Source organism: Talpa occidentalis, unplaced genomic scaffold, assembly GCF_014898055.3.
Source record: "Talpa occidentalis isolate TD23 unplaced genomic scaffold, MPIMG_talOcc4v2.1 talOcc4.3, whole genome shotgun sequence".
NCBI lineage: Eukaryota > Metazoa > Chordata > Mammalia > Eulipotyphla > Talpidae > Talpa > Talpa occidentalis.
The window spans coordinates 37,854,168-37,873,652 of record NW_023603184.1 but is presented as its reverse complement, the minus strand read 5'-3'; the positions used below and the strand labels follow the sequence as shown (position 1 = coordinate 37,873,652).

At 47.3% G+C, this 19,485-nt stretch overlaps 1 protein-coding gene across 2 annotated transcripts in view; it reads left to right on the top strand.

Moving 5' to 3' along the window:
• CLPB (ClpB family mitochondrial disaggregase) overlaps positions 1–19,485 on the top strand; it is a 142,262-nt gene that overhangs the window by 91,932 nt on the left and 30,845 nt on the right. For both annotated transcript variants that reach the window (XM_037522910.2, XM_037522911.2), the window contains 2 exons: positions 6,617–6,714; positions 18,370–18,484. In XM_037522910.2, the coding sequence (XP_037378807.1) occupies positions 6,617–6,714; positions 18,370–18,484 (213 nt within the window). The remainder of the gene's footprint in view (positions 1–6,616; positions 6,715–18,369; positions 18,485–19,485) is intronic.

Genomic DNA, 19,485 nt, shown 5'->3' with positions numbered 1-19,485 from the left:
CTGAATGACTGTGGGCATGTGATTTCAGCTCTCTGAACCTGCTTTCTCTCTTTGTATGATGAATAATTCAGGCACTGTGTGTAAAAATCTTATGCCCAACAAATGTTAGCCCCTCTCCTTTCATCTTGCTCTTTTGCCAGACTCAGTTAAATCATCTGTAAAATGGAAAAAAATAATACCTCTCCTGCTTTCTTCACACTGTTGTTAAGAAAATTAAAGTGTTGGGCCTCCCCTGGTGGCGCAGGCAGTTGAGCGCCACGCTGTGAAGCTGTCCACAGCCTCTGTAGCGCCAGTTGGATCCCTGCCAGCCAGCGAGGGTCCCACATGGTATGGCAGACCTCTCCTGTCACGCCCGCTGCTCCCCTCAGCAGTGTATTGTCAGTCTGCTTGTTCTGTTCCCCGCTCTGTCTCTGGTGAATCCTCTCACCCTCCCGCGCATCTGGCCTGTACCCCAGTTCTTGTATAAATAAATAAATCTTAAAAAAAAAAAAGAAAAAGTGTTAAAGTCATCACGGGGTGTAGATGTACTAAGTGCTCAGTGAAGGTTCTCAATTACAGGGAAGCATGTCTGCATGCGCCCAGGTATGATCTGTGCGGATGTTGATAAGGTACCAGGGAGGGTATGTTTTATGGAAAAGTTCAGGAAAGATGGTCCCAGTTCTGCGTGCTTCCTCTAGCACTCTGGACAGGTCTCGGCTCTCTCATCTCCAGCCTCTGGGAATACAGAGGTGAGTCAGTTCTTACAAAGAACATTGTATAACCTGTAGAGTTGTGTTTTTAAATCATTTTTAAGCTTTTTATCTTATTCAGCCCAAACAAAACCCTGAGAGGTAGACAGGGCAGCCATCATTACCTAATGAAGCAGGTGCTCAGGATCACCCAGGGGGGAGTAGAAACTGCACCCCCGCTGATTCCCAGCCCCAGTGCTCTTTTAAATAGATGGGAGCCAGGCGTATGTAGTGAAGGGGTGAAAACTCAGTGGTGATAGATTTGGCAAGCCAGTATAGCTGATAGAAGGACTGGAGAGGGTGAACTATTTATTAATAATTTATCAATTTATTAATAATAATAGCCTAATACATTTGTATAGGGCAGTCGCTGTTTTCTTGTAAAGCCATCTTATACATGTTATCCCTTTTGATATTCACAGAGGTAACTGAGGCCAGGACTTGTCTCCTCCTCATTCCACCCCCCACCCTAATTTCAGCACTCTCCCCAAAAAGAGCAAGTGGACTTCTCTCTCCACCCACTTTCCACCCCAGAGCCTAGCGGGTGTTGGTGCTTTCGGACCTACCAGCCCCAGGCAGGGAGACCAGTGACTTTGGACTACAGGAGCTAGGGACAAGTCAGAAGGGCTCTTCTGGAGCAACAACAGCCATGTCATGTGTGACCTCAGAAGAGAGCCCCTGGAAAGAAGTCCATTTGTTTGATAAATCATGTTGAACACCTGTTCTTTTTTTTTTTTTTAAGATTTATTTATACAAGAACCAGGGTACAGTCCAGATGCGCGGGAGGGTGAGAGGATTCACCAGAGACAGAATGGGGAACAGAACAGGCAGACTGACAAAATACACTGCTGAGGGGAGCAGCGGGTGAGACAGGAGAGGTCTGCCTCGCCACGTGGGATTCTCTCCTGCTGACTGGGATCGAACCCACGCTGCAGAGGCTGCAGACAGCTTCACAGTGTGGTGCTCAACCGCTAGTGCCACCAGGGAGGCCCCTGAACACCTGTTCTGTGTGGGGCTCTGGGCTGGGTAGCAGTGGGTACAGCATTGGCTCAGAGAGTCCCTGACTTCTAAGAGCTCTCAGTCTTGGATGGAGGTGAACTATTTTGATGCAGAGTGATCAGTGCAGTGAGATAGAAGCAGAAGAACCTGTGAGAATGCAGAGAAAGAGAGTCTGGACTAGGCTTCAGAGATGAACAGGCGTTTGCAGAAAGGTCCAGGTAGGAATGGAGTTGGAGAGGTTTAGTAGGGGAAACCCCTTAGAAGGCCAAGAGCTTGGGGCTGGGCACTAGGCACATTCAGGGAAGCCAGGTGACCACCTGTTTCCGGTGTAGTAAAGGGAGTCTGAGCGAACTGGAAAAGCTCACCATTAGGTCTTTTTCCACTCAGAAAGTCTGACTATGTCAGACCAAAGGCAGGCGCTGTGCCAGAGAAGGGCAGTAGGTTTCCTGGATCCCACTGACCAGGCCTTTGCTGCCACCACCATTTCCACTGTCACACGATGAAACCCAGGCCAGCCACTGGCACCAACTGGGACCAGCCAGTGACCACCACCCCCCACTTTCCTGGCCCAAGCCCTATTGACAGATCCCCCAGAATCTGAAGGAATTCAAGACAAATGGTTAAGAGGATGGAGTTAATAAAATTTGAAAAATTGAGGCCTGTCACTCCACTAAACTTTTTTCAATACCACTGACAGAAACATATTTCCCCAATGAGTGACCTTCCACAGCTGTAGCAGGCCGGCGCAGCCGCAGCAGTGCTGCCAGGAAGCCAGTCTGCTATTTATCAAATATTATAAGCTGGGACACACTAATCTGGAGCAGGGAGAGGAGGGAGGGGTCCTGCACTATACTGCCTGGGGTGCTCCAGGTGTTGGCCCCAGCCCCAGACAGCCAGTGGGAGGTGACGGATGGCCTGCGATTAGCACTCCCCACCTCCATCCAGCCCTCTCACTTGCTCCCAGAGGCCTGACCCTCTAGACCAGCTGCTCGGCCTGGAGGGGCCCTGGGTGGGAGGCAAGGGGAGGTCAGGCCAGGGCACGGGCCATCCTGATGCCCCCAGAGAGGGCAGGCGGGTGAGACCCAACGTGGTTATTTATTGGAGTGTAATGGTTTGTGGCCGTTGGTCTTGGAGGTGAAATCGATCAGTTGTACAAGTCAGGTTCTATCAATTATTACAGCAATTAGTCAAGTCAGAGCATCAGACCAAGGGTGTGGGGGCTGAGGCACTAATATTAGGTGGACATTATCCATGGTACCCCCACCCCAGCCATCCTGAAGTGGGAGTAGACATGATGCCCTGAGGCTCCAGCTTCCTCCTCGGGAGTGGCCGCTGGGGTGGGGCCTGACAGAGCACCTCCTGGGCTGGAGACATGCCCAGCACGGCTTTAAAAGACATCCCTGTACTGGCTGGCCCAGGTGGAGAGATGTCCTACCTGTCCCCATCCCATCCTTTATAAGAAGTGACATGACTCCTACTAGAAATTACTCAGTGGCCAATGTTTATGGGGCACATTTTTCATTCTGTAAGCAAATATAGATCACTGACAGCACTTGTTTGAAGCAGCTAATCTCACCCTCTTTTCTTTTTCCCACTGTCTTTCTCCTGCTTCTCTTTTCTCTCCCCCTCCCCTTCTTTCTCCCATTTCTTTCTCTCTTCATTATCCATTTCTCTCCTCTCCTCTTTGCTCTTCTTTCCCTTCCAAAGATCTCTTCCTGATCCCCTTTCCACTGCAGCCCATGTCTAGTGACAGAGCTCCTCTTGAGGCTGCCTAAGACAGGAGAGGCAGTTCCATTGCTCTGCCCTCACTCTTTCTCAGCTCTCACTGAGGCCCAGGAGCTTTAGGGAAGGGGAGAGGCTTCCTGGCACTGCCCCTCAGCCTTTGTAGAGCACCAGAGAGAACAGGGGTGGGCTGGGAAGGCGGGCCAGGTGAACCAGCCCCTCAGAACTCGGTTCCTCTGTCTGTCCCTCCTCCAGCACCCTGACCACGTCCGGCCTGAATTATTGTGTGGTCATCTCTTGTCCCCATTAGCTTCTAGAGCGTGGAATTGTGCCTTGACTCGAACTCTAGGTAGCCCTTCATCTCAAAGACGTGGAGAGGAGGTTATAGAAAAGACAGAAGAAATAGTCACAGGAGTGGGAGGAAAACCTGGTTTTGTAGAATTCAGAGAAAGTAGCCAGGGTATCAGTGGCTGCAGAGTTGTTCAGAAATATAAAAAAGAAAACTATTCATTGACTGTGCCAGTCCCCCATCATCCTGAGTGCAGGGCCCAGTAAGTGCCAAGTGTATTGAAAAAAGAATGAGGCTCCAGCTGAGCCTCTGAGATCTTGCCTAGTAGTTCGGAAGAGCAGACACCCTTCTTACTAGAGAGGTTGTCCTTTATCCCACACACAGTGAAAAGCCACATAGGGATGTCTCAGCAAGGGTGCGGCACGGTCACCCCCGTGGGGATGTGAAGAATTGGAATTAAGAAAACCTGGTAAGTAACTAGCTTTGCAGCCTTAGCCTAAACCAGATTACCAGACCTGTAGCATGGGGATTTTAATCCCTACTTCTTGGGGTGGTTGTAAGGATTAAACGATAGCACGTATAAAAGTCCAGAGCTCAATGTCTGGCTCATGGTGTTAGATAAATACCAGTGGCCATTATCATTATTACTACTGTCATTATTATCGCCAGTCCTAGGTATATACTCAAGAGCTGTGAAAAGTCTTGTATATAAAGCCATGTTCACACACGTTTATAGCAGCATTATTCACAATAACCAAAAGGGGAGAGCAACCCAGATTTTTATCAGCTGGTGGATAAACAACAGTGGTATATCCACAGAGTAGAATATTATTTAACCCTAGAAAGAGATAAAGTACATGCTGCATTCCTACATTCATCTTGTGGTGTGAATGACCACTTGCTATAACATAGATGAACCTCGAAAACATTGTGCTAAATGAGAGAATCCAGGCCCAAAAGCCAGAGTTATATGATCCCATTGATATTGAATGGAGAGTAGGGAAACCCATAGGGTTAGAAAGTAGACTAATGGTTGTCAGGGTTGATGGGTATGAGGAGTATCTAATAAGGGTTTCTTTTAAAGATGATGCAAATTATCTTGAATTAGATAATGGTGATGGTTGTACAACCTTGTAAGTATGCTGAAAGCTACTGAATTATACACTTAGGAAGTTGAGTTTTGGTGGGGGTGGGTAGTCGGGGAAAGGGGACAGTGGTATGGGGGAAGGATAAATTTGGACTTTTAGTGGTGAACCTAATGTGGTGTTTACATATGTTGACTCTCAACAATGAAAACCTAAATTTATAAAATGTTATGATGTAGTGTTACTACAGTGAAGAAAATAGCCTTAAAATAATAAAAGGTTGAATTAATTCTTTTTCAATAAAAAACTGATATTTTATACCAGATTCCTATTAGAAAATAAGCTCATATACAAACATATTAATTTCTTCATATTGATGATAAGTTTCCTTGACATGGATCATATTTCCCACTATCTATCCCTTCCCCTCCTCCTCCCATACTTCATTCATCACAGTCCAGGCAGCCAGCCAGGTATAAATGCTTAATAAATGCTTCCTATTGTTGATAAGTTAATAGGTGGGCCTTTAGGCAGAGTGTCAATAGGAATGGTTTATATAGTGAAGTAAATGAATGTTTACACAGCCTGAGATTAAGAAAGACTAATTTTTACTGTCCATCAGCAGACACCGCTCCCCTGCCACTCTTCCCAAGCCAGGCCCTGCACTAATACTGTATTGCCTGTGTATTTAGTGTCCACAGCCAGCCCATCCCATCCTTATAGCAGGGCCTGAGTCTTGACCCTCCTTTACTTTCTTGTGCATCTACTGTTTTCAGGGTACAGCTTTCTTCTATTTCTGTCTTGCTGCCTTGAGAGAAATGCCTTTGGGGTAGGGCCAGATAGATTCTTCTTTGTCCCCAGGCCAGACTCATACTAAGTTTGCCAAGTTGAATGGACTGGGCAGTTTTTGGAGAGGAAAGTGGAGGTACTCAGACCTAACAGCATGGAACGCAGTAGTTTTCCTCTTTTCTTCCTCCACAGGCTTTGTGCAAAATAGACTTTATACAGTTTCATCAGCACTGGCATTCACAAGCTGAAGAAGGTAAATAGCCCCCAGCAAGCCCTTCTTCTTGTCATACTTGAAATTCTTTGTCCTTAAATCACAGGAGTTGATGATGAGAGGAAATGCCTACCCACATGTACACACTCACCCATAACTAGCATTGGTAAGGGCATCAAACTATGGGGTTGGCACAGCCAGGGTGCTGGTGGTACCCATGTCTCCAGAGGACTCAGCTAATTCTGCAGGAAATGCCCAGAAAGAAGAGGTATTAAAGCAGAGAGAGGATCAAAGAGCACTTTGAAGGTCTTTTGTTGTTACTTAGGATATTGTGTGCTTGAGAAAGGAGCCCCTTCATATAACAAATAAAGGAATATTCACCTTATATAAATGTTAGATGTGGGCATTTTAATGAATAATGCAACAGTGTTGGGGTATGTTACTCTATGAGTGTGTTTGGTATCTTTGTTAGCATGTTCATGTGTGTGCATGCATAGCACACTGTGTATGTAACACATCTACGTGGAGGGGGGCCCTCTACATGGACAGTGTTTCTCCAGATGTGTACATGCACATGTAAGAATCCCAACACGCTGACCTCTTTGTCAGAAATGTAGCTCTCCCTCAGTGTAATTTGACATATTTTCCCACCATTTTGCAACCTCTTAGGTTTGTGTTGCTCCATGTTTCCATGGGCTTTTCTCACACTAAATGATGACCCAGGTCATTTCTAGGGGATGGCTGAGGTCCCACCAATCACTCATAGAGCCTCTATTTCTGCTTCTTCTGCCAGGAGCCAACCCCCTGCAGAGGAATGAAATGGGACACACACCCTTGGATTATGCCCGAGAAGGCGAGGTGATGAAAATTCTAAGGACTTCTGAAGCCAAGGTAAGTCTCAGAAAGGAGAGGGCCTATGGGCACTCCATGCAGCATTTAATCTTTCACTCATTAAATTAGGTCAGGCTCCACACCAAAGGCCACTTCTCCTGAGGTGATTATTGTCCGTTTAAATACAAATCCAACCCCCGATTTCATCAAGAATAGGAAGTTGCCCCTGACGTGACCAGAAAGAGACCTTTGCCATTCTAGATTCTGAGGTTTATCCTTCAAATTCAGTTTTTGAGGTGATGGGCTTCCTAGCTCCTTTTTTGTAGTAGAGGGGACTAGCAAAACAATCTTTGGCCCAAGTACTATTTCTGCTCAGCCTCATGTGTTCTGCAGCCTTAGCAAGCAGTCCTTCCCATCATCACTCCCTCTAGAGCCATCCCCTTTCCTGCCCTTCCACACACACTCCATACAGAGACTGAGCCCAAAATCTCCACCTTATTCTGAGCATCTCAACCCAAACTAGTTTTTTTTTTTTTGTTTTTTTTAAAGAAAACTGTCCTGGTTTATTTTGTTTTGTTTTGTTTTTGTGACCAAAATGACAGGGCTGGGCCAATTTGCCAGCAGGGAACCCCCATACAATATATAACATCAGCTCATGTCTTGAGGCTGACTCAATCTTTTGACTTTTACCCTGCAAAAAAAATTCAACCCAAACTTTTGAACTCCCCTGCCTTCTGCTCCTCCCAGCCATGGAATGATTTGGCAAAACCCAAGAACTAAACCCAAATTTCAGCTGGCAGGGACCTCAGAAATCATCAAGTCCAATGGTGGGAATCTTACCAAAACAAATAAGTCAGAGCAAAATAGAGCTATTATTGTTGAAGGAGAGGTAGACAAGGGCCCCACCCACTGGCCTGCCTCTGCCCTCCTGAGCAGCCTCAGAGCCGGCTCTGCTAAGGGATGCACATTTTAAATCTCTGAAACCTAATCAGCTGACTTGTTTTACTCCTGAGGAGATGAGTTTGGGATGTGATGTGGCTTTTGGCCCAATTGAGTTGGTATCAAAACTGAAACTAACAGACTTGAACACGGTAGTTCCCATGGCAGAACAGGGACTTGAGGACCTGGTTTCCTACTCCCGGTCTGTGTTCTTTCCAGCGTCATGGAGTCGCTTGTTGGCAAATTGGCTGAAACGTGTTAAGATGATTGGTGTGGCAGGTCCCACCTAGTGGCAAATATTCTGTATCTTAAGTAAGAATACTCTGGTCACTGACGAAGACAGACAAGATGTGGGTTCTGATCCCAGTTTACCATTCACTGACTAGGCACACTGGGGCTCATACCTCCACTCTTGAGCTCAGATTACCTCTGTGATATGATATGGTCAGGACTGCTAAAAAACCCTTAAAAAATTTGCCTGAGAAGTGGCTAGACGTTGGCCATATTATACAAGGTTCTGTCCCAAGTGACTCGATGGCAGTTGCATTCCTCTGTTCCAGACATACCCTTCTGGACCACAGAGGACAATTGCAGACACTACCTTCTGAGTAGATATGGAGCCTTGGAAGCTCTGAAGAGGAGGCAGTGAGGGAGCACTGTGTCATGAGAACAAGCTGAGGCAGTAGGGCCCAGAGGAAAGAGACTGTGGGTAAACTCAGGAACAGCTGTGAGAGGGAATGGTGTTTCTGAGGTTGGCCACTGCCGGGAGGAGCTCCCTGACAGAGCTGTCAGACAGTGGAAAGGGTCACCTTTACAGGCTGGAAGACCACTTAGAGCCAGCCCAGGACTTCTGTAGCCTCTCAGCTGGGGGATGTCACCTTTCTCTGATGTCACCTTTCTGCTGTTGATTCCCCTCATGTGTTCTAAGACTTCCTCCGCCTGGAATGTCCCAACTGGCCAGTGAGCATCTCTGCCTGATTGCTCTGCTGTCCCTCCAGATTCTACCCATGGGAGCCATCCCTCAGCTCTCCCTATGTCAGCAGCGTTGTCTTTTTCTCGGTTGCTCAGCATCTACTTGGTCACCCATTCTTCCTTTTCTGCTTTTTTTCCCTAAGTTGCAAAAACCTCTCCTCAAAATTATGATGCAGAATTTCATGGGAGAACACTGCTTTAGGCATGATTTCTGTCTCCCTCTGCTAGTACTTAAGCAGCAGTTGCTCCTCTCTGAGTTCAGGCCCTACATCTATAACAATCACTTAGGCCTAGAGGATGCTGGGGCTCAAGCCTGAGACCTCGTCTAGCCATGGGTCACCACCATCCTGATCTTATCTTTTGCTCCCTCTATCTGTCCAGCATCCCCCTCCCACCAAATTCAGCCTTCTCTGTCTTCATCTACCATTCTGCAGTCATGTATGTGCTCAGTATAGAAAATCTGTGATTATAAAAGTTATATGTCTCATAAAAAATTGGGGATAAAAGTAAAATGAAGAGAATTAAGTAATTCAATACACATTTATGAATGACATCAGTGTGCCAGGCTTTGGGATAGATGGGAAGAAGATGGGTGGATGTAACTCTCAAGCAGCTCAGGTCTGATGAGGACACAGGCAAATGAACCATGACATCACTGTCTCATCAGTCCCAGGGACGTCCAGGGTCTGTGGAAAGCCAGAGGAGGCTTTTAATCCTGCCTCGGAGATCAAGGCAGCCTTCCTGGAAGAGATGTCGTCTGGACTGAATCTCAGTTAAATCTCGTATGTAACTGCTATTAATACTTTTAATCATTTATAATAATAGTAGGTACCACTTCTTGAATGCATCAGGTGCTCTACTGTATATTTTTCCTAACCCTGACAAATCTACCAAGTAGCTCTTATTAACAGCAGTTTACATATGGGGAAATTGAAAAAAAAAAGCAAGCAAGCAGGTAACTTAAAAGAAAATTGAGCTGTTATAAGTAACTATTGGGGGCCTCCCTGGTGGTGCAGTGGGTTAAGCACCACGCTATGAAGCAATCCAAAGCTTCTGCAGCAAGAGTTCGGTCCCCGGCCCGCCAGGGAGCAACCCACATGGTGAGACAGACTTCTCCTGACTCGTCCGCTGCTCCCCTCAGCAGTGTATTTCAGTCAGTCTGCCTGTTCTGTTCCCCATTCTGTCTCTAGTGAATCCTCTCATCCCCCACATCTCTGGCCTGTGCCCCAGTTCTTGTATGCATAAATAAATAAATCTTTAAAAAAAAAAAGTAACTTTGGGATAAGAATTGTCCATCTCCTCTTGTGATACTATATTTGCCTTTTCTGGAGCATATCAATATATTTATGTTGATATGGCCTTTATGATGGCCTTTTTATAACCTATTGTATATATCAGGAGTCTCAAACTGGCAGTCAATTTTATTTTGCCAACCCAGAGTTTTTTTAAAAATGTCAAAAAGCCTTAGGGTTTGGGCCTCCCCGGTGGTGCAGCGGTAGAGCCCTGGGTTGCGAAGCTGCCCGCGGCCTCTGCGGCGCTGGTTCAATCCCCGGCTGCTCCCCGGCCACCGGAGGAGGGTCCCACATGGCGTGCAGACCTCTCCTGCCGCCCGCTGCTCCCCTCAGCAGTGTACTTCGGTCCTTCTGCCTGCTCTACTCCCTGCTCTGGCTCTGGTGAATTCTCTCACCCTCCTGCGCTTCTGACTGTACCCAGTGCATGTATAAACAAAACAAACAAATAAATAAATAAATAAATAAAAACATGCCTCTATTAAAAAAAAAAAAAAAAAAATTTAAAAAAGAAAAAAAAAAAAAAAAAAAAAGCCTTAGGGTTTGGAACATAAACTTTCCCGACCCCATTACTTACTGTATTACGTTCTTGACTTCTTAGTCATTTATATTTCCTACTTCACCCTGAAGGTGTTCATGATCCTAGTTCCATACTGGAATCTCCTTTTCTTCACTTCATACTATTTATTGGTGATTTTCCCTTTTTAATATTATCCATAACCCTCATTTTTTATTTCATTCTGCCTTTTCAAATGTATTCCTAATCTAAGAATCTCTGACCTCTTATATGGTCTAAATGATTTTCTCCTCACTGATGGTTGTGATTAAAGCTCAGTTCTTTCAGCATTCTCTTTGTGTGGAAGCTTCCTTGGGCCCCCCCTGAGAAGATCCAGCAATGGATGAGGCCCAGCCTCTGTCCACTGAGCCAGCCATCTGGGAAGGGGTAGCAAGAGGCAGGTTCTCTTAGCTCACACTGATTTGTGCCTTCAAAAAGGTCCACACACAAAAAAAAAAAAAAAAGATCCACACAGAGTTTGGGGGGCTTCGGGAAGGCATGGCTCATCTCCAGGCAGAGTGAGCAGGCAGGCTTTGTAAAGGAGGTAGCCTGTGATCTCACTTTGAAGGATTTCACTAGATGGAGAATTTACTACTTAAAGCTTAGACCATTTTCATGTCTTAACTAAGAGACGAAGGAGAGGTAGAAATATATCTCTGTACACATGATGGCAGATAAAACAAAAATATGGGGAGCTAGTCCATGATGAATATTCAGCTGAGGGGGACGTGCTGGTGCCAGCCCGCATCTCCACTCCCGGATCTTCATTCCGCCGAGACTCACCAGGAATTTATTGCTCATTTTAATCACACCCAGAGAATGAATTGGCAGGAATATTAGGCAGATAGGCCTATCATATATATTTTATTTGCATATCCCAGTGACAGAACCACAAGCACATTTTTCGTCTATATTTTTTCATTTGCTTCAGGGGTAGCTGGGGATGCAGTTCTCCCCTGGGTCCACATTCTGAGCTGCAGGCCTGGGTGCTCCCATCAGGCTGAGGGAAGCCCACCAGGAGAGAGGGGTGAGGTGCACAGGAGGGTTAGAGGGTTCTGTCCCTCCTGGCTTAGGGTGAAGAGTGACCCATCACCCCACCTGGCCCAGCCTATTCCTGCTGCATCGCACTCCATGGGCCTGGTGCTGTGCTGACTCTGTGGGGACGTCATAACTGATGTCCCTGCAGCGTGCTTTCAAGGGGCACACTTCAGCTTTCTCTTTTCTTTGTTTTTAACTTTATAAAAACTTTTGGTTGAAATTTCCTTGTGTCACGGGCACATACCCTAAGTATATAGCTCACTGATTCTCAACTAAACACAGCTGATCAAGAAAGAAATTATTACAAGTACTCATGTCTTCAGTCACTACCCACCCCCAAGACTAAGCATTATCCTGATTTTTTTAATTTTTATTTTTACATAATTTCAGAAATAGTGCAATGAATTTTTATAACCCCTTCACTCAGATTACTCATTAACATTTTATCATATTTGCTTTATTACCTATATATACATTTTTTTTTTTAAAGATTTATTTTTATTTATTTATACAAGCACTGGGTACAGTCAGAAGCGTGGGAGGGTGAGAGAATTCACCAGAGCCAGAGCGGGGAGCAGAGCAGGCAGAAGGACCGAAGTACACTGCTGAGGGGAGCAGCGGGCGGCAGGAGAGGTCTGCGCACCACGTGGGACCCTCCTCTGGTGGCCGGGGAGCAGCCGGGGATCGAACCGGCACTGAAGAGGCTTCGGGAAGCCCCGCAACCCAGCGCTCAACCGCTGCGCCACCGGGGAGGCCCTATATACGTAATTTTTTCTGAATAATTTGAGAGTAAGGTATATACATGCTGCTCCTCTCCTTTACCCCTAAATACTTCTATGTATTTCCTAAAAGAACAAGGACATTTTCTTATGTAACCGTACAGTCCTCAAAATCAGCCATTAATATTAATTAACCTACAGATACTATTCAGACTTTGCTAGTTGTTCCAGTAATTCTCTCTACAAGAACAAAAATTCTGGATTTAAGCTGAAGTTGGTTGTCATGTGTTTTGCAACCATCCCAGGCTAGATAGGTTCTTTGTCAGTTCTCTCAGACAAAGGAGAATTTTGGAGCTTTCAGTAGATTTCAACAGGCCTCTAATGCTGAATCAGGGGACAGACCAGCTTTCTCTCTCAGCATTTCTTGGTCTCCTCTCTTGCTGTCTCAGAGTGACACAACCCTTTTAGCCCCTCACCCCTTGGCACAGGTGTCCCTGTTTACATATGCTCATGCCCCGTGCTCTCTGGCCCATAATTTCAGGTGCACATGTAAGATCACAGGTGCCTGTCATAGGGGATAATGACAGAAGGGCAGAAAAAAGCCTGATTTTTAATACCTTTACCCTACGTCTACCTGGAATGGTTCCTCGGCTTTTCCTTGTCTTTCATGACCTTGACATTTTAGCAATACAAGTTGGTTATTTGTAGAAAGTCCCTCAGTTTGGAATTGTCAAATGTTTCCTTACTGTTCAGCTCAGGTTATGCATTGCTGGCAAGAACACCCTCTGGTGTTTGTTTTCAATAAATTCATTATGTAGCCCCCAGTTAAAAGTAAGGATATGATAGCAGCATTTTAGGTCTCATCTCCCTAAATAGACTCTCAGCTCCCTAAAGGCCAGGAACAGGTCTTTTCTTACCTCCAGGGTGGAAAGTACAAGCTCGGGGTCCGTGTTGGGTCTTTTACTTGCTGCCAGTGGAGCCTTGCTTTACTTCATGTCTGCACAGTGGGGGAGGGGACCCTGTGAACTTCTGAGGGTTGAGAGGCTTAGTACAGCTAGTCCCAAGTCAGGCGAGACTCATCAGTGGTTGCGAAAACTAATGAGTAGAAGTTTGAGGAGTAACAGCATATTTACCTAGTCTCAGAGTCTCACCCCCCACAAGATACTTACAATTACAAAAGGCAGAATGACGGTGGAAAACCTGACAGACACCACCTTAACTAAGTGATCAAAATTAACATCACCCGTTAAAGGCTGCGTTAGCATCTCCTGCCTCCTCGTACCATCCACTGAGAACAGAAACTCATTTTTTCACTTTAGCCAGTCCTTACCCCTTAGCCTTTTCTTGGCAGTCTTATCTCTGGATCAACCCAGTTTTCTGTAGAGGAGTGATGTGATCTGACTTACAAGTTAAAATGTCACTCTGGCATAATAGGAGAATGGCCTGGACAAGAGTGAATCTGGGATGCTGACCCAGATGACCCCCCAGGCTGCTGGGACTAACCCCTGCTCTGTGTCCAGCCTTCCTCTGTAGAGATGTATAATTTGTGAGCTAGTTCAAGAGACTTTCAAGTCCTTTAGATGCTCCTCTGAACCCCCAGGCTCCCCTGGTCATCATTTCCTTTCCCTGCTCCTCACTCTGGGTTCTTCCCAAGATCCTCTTCTCCCCCAGTCTCACTGGTTGCTCCCCAGTTCCCTTTGTTGATCTCCCCAGCCAGCCCTCCTGTTACCCCAGCTTTCATGGCACGGTAGCATCCCTGACTATGAGTTGAAGGTAGGGTCAGGGAATCAGGAGGATGGGCCGTAGCTGAGTCTGTTACCTCCCAATAGAGAGAAGCTACAGCTTGGCCTCTTCTCTTTCCTCCTCCAGACCTATCTCATTCTTGCCTGGGGTCCCTTTCTCCCTCCCGCCCCCACTCCTGCTGCCCTCTCATCAAGCACACTGCTATGTTCATTGTCAGACCTGTTCCCTCGGGAATGCCCAACACTAGGGGTACCTGCAAAACCCTTCTCCTTGTAACCCTCCCGCTCAGAGCCACTCTGCCCAGCCACCCACCTCTGAGAAAGCCCAGCTAGGCTTCGCCTTGGCCTCCCCGCCCTTTCCTGTAAATGCACTCACAGCCAGGAGGGGTGCCATATTAAATCAAGAATGATGGAAGCCAGTGGCCGCGATTATCCAACTGAGATGCAGCATGGGGAGCTGGTTGCTGCCGGCTCCAGGTGAGGACTTCTAAAGCTAATTGCACATGGCTTTTATTAGGAAGATGATCTCTCCCCCACTCCTGCTCTCCTGGGTGGCTTCTTCCTACTTCCTGTCAGCCCAGTGCCCTCTGCTATTGTAGGCCGTGTTACCTGCTCTCTCTTCTCTAGTGGAACCCAGTCAGAGCAGTGCCTTGATCTCAGTCCCTGTAGCCTTAACCTCCTTCTCCTCAAAGGCCAACCCCTTCCAAATGCCTCCTCTTTGCCCTTAAATAAAATACATATACAGACCTTTCCTAGATGGCTTTGCTTAAGCCTGGGATCCTATTTCATACAGCTAAATATCATTCATTCATTCATTCAGCACATTTTTAAAATACCAACTGTATTCTAAGCATTGGGAAAGGAGTATGAGGCTGTAACTTTGTACCTAATTAAATCCCAATGCCCTATACATTTTTATCAAAAAGTTTTCAGTGTATTTATGAACAGGTAGTTAGGACTCTAGGCTGTGCTCAGACTTAGGCCATAGTGGGAATTTTTCCCAGTACCAACTAGAAAGCTTGAGACCCAGCAGATCATGGAAGAATGATGGAAGGATGAAAGATGGAATGTGCTGGGCGCTCACTCATATGGAAGGGTCAAAGACCCTTCCCCCTTGTCCAAGAAAATATGAGGAATACTAGGACAACCTAAAATCATGCCACGGAAAAAGAGGTACAGGGGGCCTCCCCAGTGGCGCAGCGGTTGAGCGCTGGGTTGTGAAGCTGCCCGCAGCCTCTGCAGCGCCAGTTCGATCCCCGGCTGCTCCCCGGCCACCGGAGGAGGGTCCCACATGGCGCGCAGACCTCTCCTGCCGCCCGCTGCTCCCCTCAGCAGTGTACTTCGGTCCTTCAGCCTGCTCTGCTCCCCGCTCTGGCTCTGGTGAATTCTCTCACCCTCCGCCCTTCTGACTGTACCCAGTGCGTGTATAAATAAATAAATAAATAAATAAATCCTTTAAAAAAAAAAAAGAAGAAGAAGAGGTACAGAAATGTTTGCCTGGAGAAGACTTAGGGAAGCCATGATGGTCATACTCAAACCAACAAAGTGGTGAGAAAATTCATATTAGATTTGCCTGTGGCAAAGGAGAAGGCTATGTTCTGTGGCTGGAAAGTACCTGAAGGCAGAATTCTCTACCGCGACAGCAAAATCAATGGGCCAAGATGAGCACCAGGCAGCTGAGGCTTCCCCAAAACTGATGTTGAGATGGTGCCTTCCCAACTAGGGCTCCTAGAGAAAGGAACCTCAAGAGTAGAGGGGCACCCCACTAGTCTTGGCACCTGGCTTCCTCTTGAGCCACAGCAACTCTTCCCTTTACCTTTGGAGTGCCGTGTAGATTAAATTAGTTAAATGTTCCTGCGCCAGAAATAGACCATCAGTTCTCAAGATGCAGCAAAGAAGAAGGGAGGTTAACGTTTACCAAAGGCCTCCAGAAGGCCAGCTACTGTGCTGTCCACTGTGTGCCAGAGACCCCAAAATGCTTGCATTATTTCACGTAATTGTCCCCCATACCCCACAGGGATCCTGCAAGGTAGGTATGAGAACTAGCCCATATTAGAGATGGCGAAACTAAAATTCAGGGAGGTGAATTGACTTCCCCAAGGTCAGCTAACTACTAAGTAGATGAGGTGAGGTTGGAATTCAGGTCTGTCTGGAGTGAAGCTCATTCACTCTGCCACACAGAGCCTGTCCCACTATGAGCCAAGGGGCTAGGTGGGCAGGGAGGAGGAAGAGGAAGCAGATATATGGCGGGAGTCATCAGAGCTGGGTGATTTATGTGGCGCCCGAGGGAGCTGCACAGTGACTGACACTCAGGATTTGAGCCAGCAACTGTCCTCCACTGGGATCAGCACCAAATTATTGCTCCAAATAATGTAGCAATTAAAGGAGACACTACATACTAAGTGCTGAGTACAGTGCCTGGCAGGTAGCAGCTAGTCCTCAAATGGTAATCACCTCATTCAGTTGTCAGCATGTACTGACTCTCTGTGTGAGGGCTGCAGCTAAAAAGATAAATAAAACATGATGTTTACCTCTGAGGACCTCATGGTTGAGCATAGAGAGACAAGCAGGCAGTTAAACAAGTGCCCTGGAGTTCCCAGGGGCAGGCACCAAGTCTTACAGCAGTCTCCCTGGACAACATGCTATTGAAGCTGGGATCAACAGGCCACTCAGAAACAGGCAGGAATAGAGAAGACTTGAGGGAACAATGTAAGCAAAGGCCCAGAGGCAAGATACTCGGACCCATCACTGAGGAGGAGGGAGGAGCCAGACCCAGCAAATCCTTGATGGCCAGTCTCACCACTTCAAACCTCTGTAGCCTTCCTTCACACAAGCTGGTGCTGTGCCAGCCGGCGCGTGTGCATCTCACCATCAGAGCCTTCCAGCCCATGGACCCCGAGTGCTGATGGGCTGGGTAGGCAGGGAAGAGGAGGAGGAAGCAGATATATGGCAGGAGTCGTCAGAGCTAGGTGATGTATGTGGCGCCTGAGGGAGCTGCACAGTGACACTCTGGATTCCAACCGGCAAGTGTCGCTCCACTGGGATCGGCACCGAATTATTGCTCCATATGAAACCCCAGGACTGATGGGAGCTTTCAGTTACAGACTGATAGCAACAGCCAAAATTGGATTGTTTGCTATTTATTTTTTTTAACTTCTGTCAAGGTCACTACCGTAACAGGAAAACACTGCCCAAGCAGCAGGTATTTTTCATCCACTCTGCCCACAAGAGCAATCTGCAGCCACAACTTTTGTGACAAGGCCTTAGCTTGGCAACTCTCTATCTAGAAAGCTGTCAGTGTTATCAGGGTCTTAGGGGAAGAGGCTTCTGAACAGTCAGTTCTTTCCATCCCAATCCAAGACCTGCTTTCTTCTCTCCATCCCCAGCCTCCAGAAATGCCTCCTCATCAGACCTGCACACCCTCCCTGCCTGTCTGGTCTCCGCATAGTCCCACAGCCACCACCCAGCCTGATACTCTAGCTTCTTCAAGCCCCCTGTCTCCCAGAAAGCCCCCACCACCAAAAAAAAGCACCATGCTTTATGTCCCTTCCCTGCGCCCAGTCTGCTCATTCTCTCCTCTTCCTGTCTGTCATCAAATTTATTTTTGCAAACATTCAGATGTCTCCACTGTGCTGGGGATAGCCATGAGTAAAAGACAATACCAGCACTCAGAAATGACTTTGACGACAGAATCATAACAGGCAACAAACCTGTTTTCAGGTAGGCTTTTTTTAGCAATAGGTACAGTACTGGAAATAGGCCTGTGTGCTTCAAAACCATGAGGAAAAGTTCAGTTGTTCCTGAAAAGTATTTGTGGACAGGCCCTGCCTCACTTCCTCTGCCAAACCGATCTCCCTAGGGGCAAGGCCTGGCTCTCCTCTTTCCCCGGCCTGCACAGGGCCCAGCACAGACGGCTGTTGCTGGATAAATGTAGCTAACTGAAATGCGGTGCTGTTGAGGCAGAGGGTATTCATAACTGGTTTCAAAACCAAAACGGTTTCCAAGAGGCTAAGAGGAAAGGAAAAGGAACCTATATTTCTTAAGTACTCATCATATGCCACTCAGGATCATACTGAATCCCCAATTTACAGCTGAGAAAACTGAGACACAGGCACTTATTCCAGGAGATAAGCATATTGGTGTAAGTGATAAAGCTGGGATTCCAACCCAAGTCTTCTGTCACACTCCAGAGACAAGAGTTAATCTACTGGCAGTATTTGTTTTACTAGTAGGGTGAGCCAGACCCCTGAACAGTGGCCACTTGATGTAAGGAGATGGGGTGAGGGTCAGGATGAGGGAGCAGAGGGAAGGGTGGGCTATCTCTAGTGATTATGAGCCAGTGCTGTGTATCAGGACCCCCAGAGACCCAGACCTGTGTTTTTCCCCTGGATTGGGGATAGAATGAAACTAGGATCCTACCTGGCCAGTGCTCCTAAACCACCTTCCCTCTCCCCCCACAGTACCAGGAGAAGCAACGGAAACGAGAGGCTGAGGAGCGGCGCCGCTTTCCCCTGGAGCAGCGGCTGAGGGAGCACATCATTGGGCAGGAGAACGCCATCGCCACGGTGGGTGCGGGTGAGTATGAGAGCCGCCAGCCAGCCGGTGCCCTGGTCTGCTCTAGTGAGGTGTGCATCCTGCTGCTACCCTTCTGTGCAAAGGTAGCTGATAATATTACAACGTAACCTTTATTGAGTACTTTCAACATGCCAGACACTGTTAACAGGTTCTCTGCACATGCCATGTCATTTAATCCCTACAGCACCCCATGAGGTTGGTACCATTAAAGCCCCCGATTTATCAGTGAGACAGAGCACTTCAGTCATTTGCTCAAGGCTGCTTCCCTAGCCTAGAATTTAACTCTGACCTTCCTGTGGTCCGCACCCCCAACCCCACTTTCCAGGTGGAAAACTGAGACCCAAGAGGGGAGCAGCTGAGCCAGAACTTGAACTTCTGTCTTGTATCTCAGCCTGGGTCACTACCACGCTTCAGTCCAGTTTGCCAGCACCTGGGTCAGTTTTCTCATCCGGAATGAGAGCTTTGTCCCCCTAAAGCCCTATGTCTGTGTGTAGGGTAAATGAAGTTAACTCAGGCTTTTTTCTGCCCTCCTGCCACTAGTGTGGGTGCTCAGGGCCAAGAGACATGAGCGCGGGGCACGCTTGCCTTTAATTGTGGACACCTGGGCCGAGGCATGGGGAGTATGCATGTGTAGATGCTCACACTTGTGCCTAGAGGCGAGGGATAAAGGCAATGGTGGCAGCATGCCAAGGAGGACCACTTAAAGGCATGGCCACGGGACAACCCAAGACAACCATGAGAATACCAGAGCGCGCCCAGGGAAAGATCCCAGAGATTGGCTGGGGGCTGGGAGGTTCCCAGTCCCCTGCTGGCCCCTGTCAGGAATGCTTGCAAAACACCGTGCTTTTTTTTTTTTATATTAAATTTTTTTTATTTTTTACATCATTGTTCATTTTTAAACAATATTTGCTTCCCCCCACCCCCTCAGGTGTAGTCCCCATAGAGTTTCCTTCACCAGTGCACCTGTACACCATCACCGCAGTCCCCTGTGCTCCTCCCTC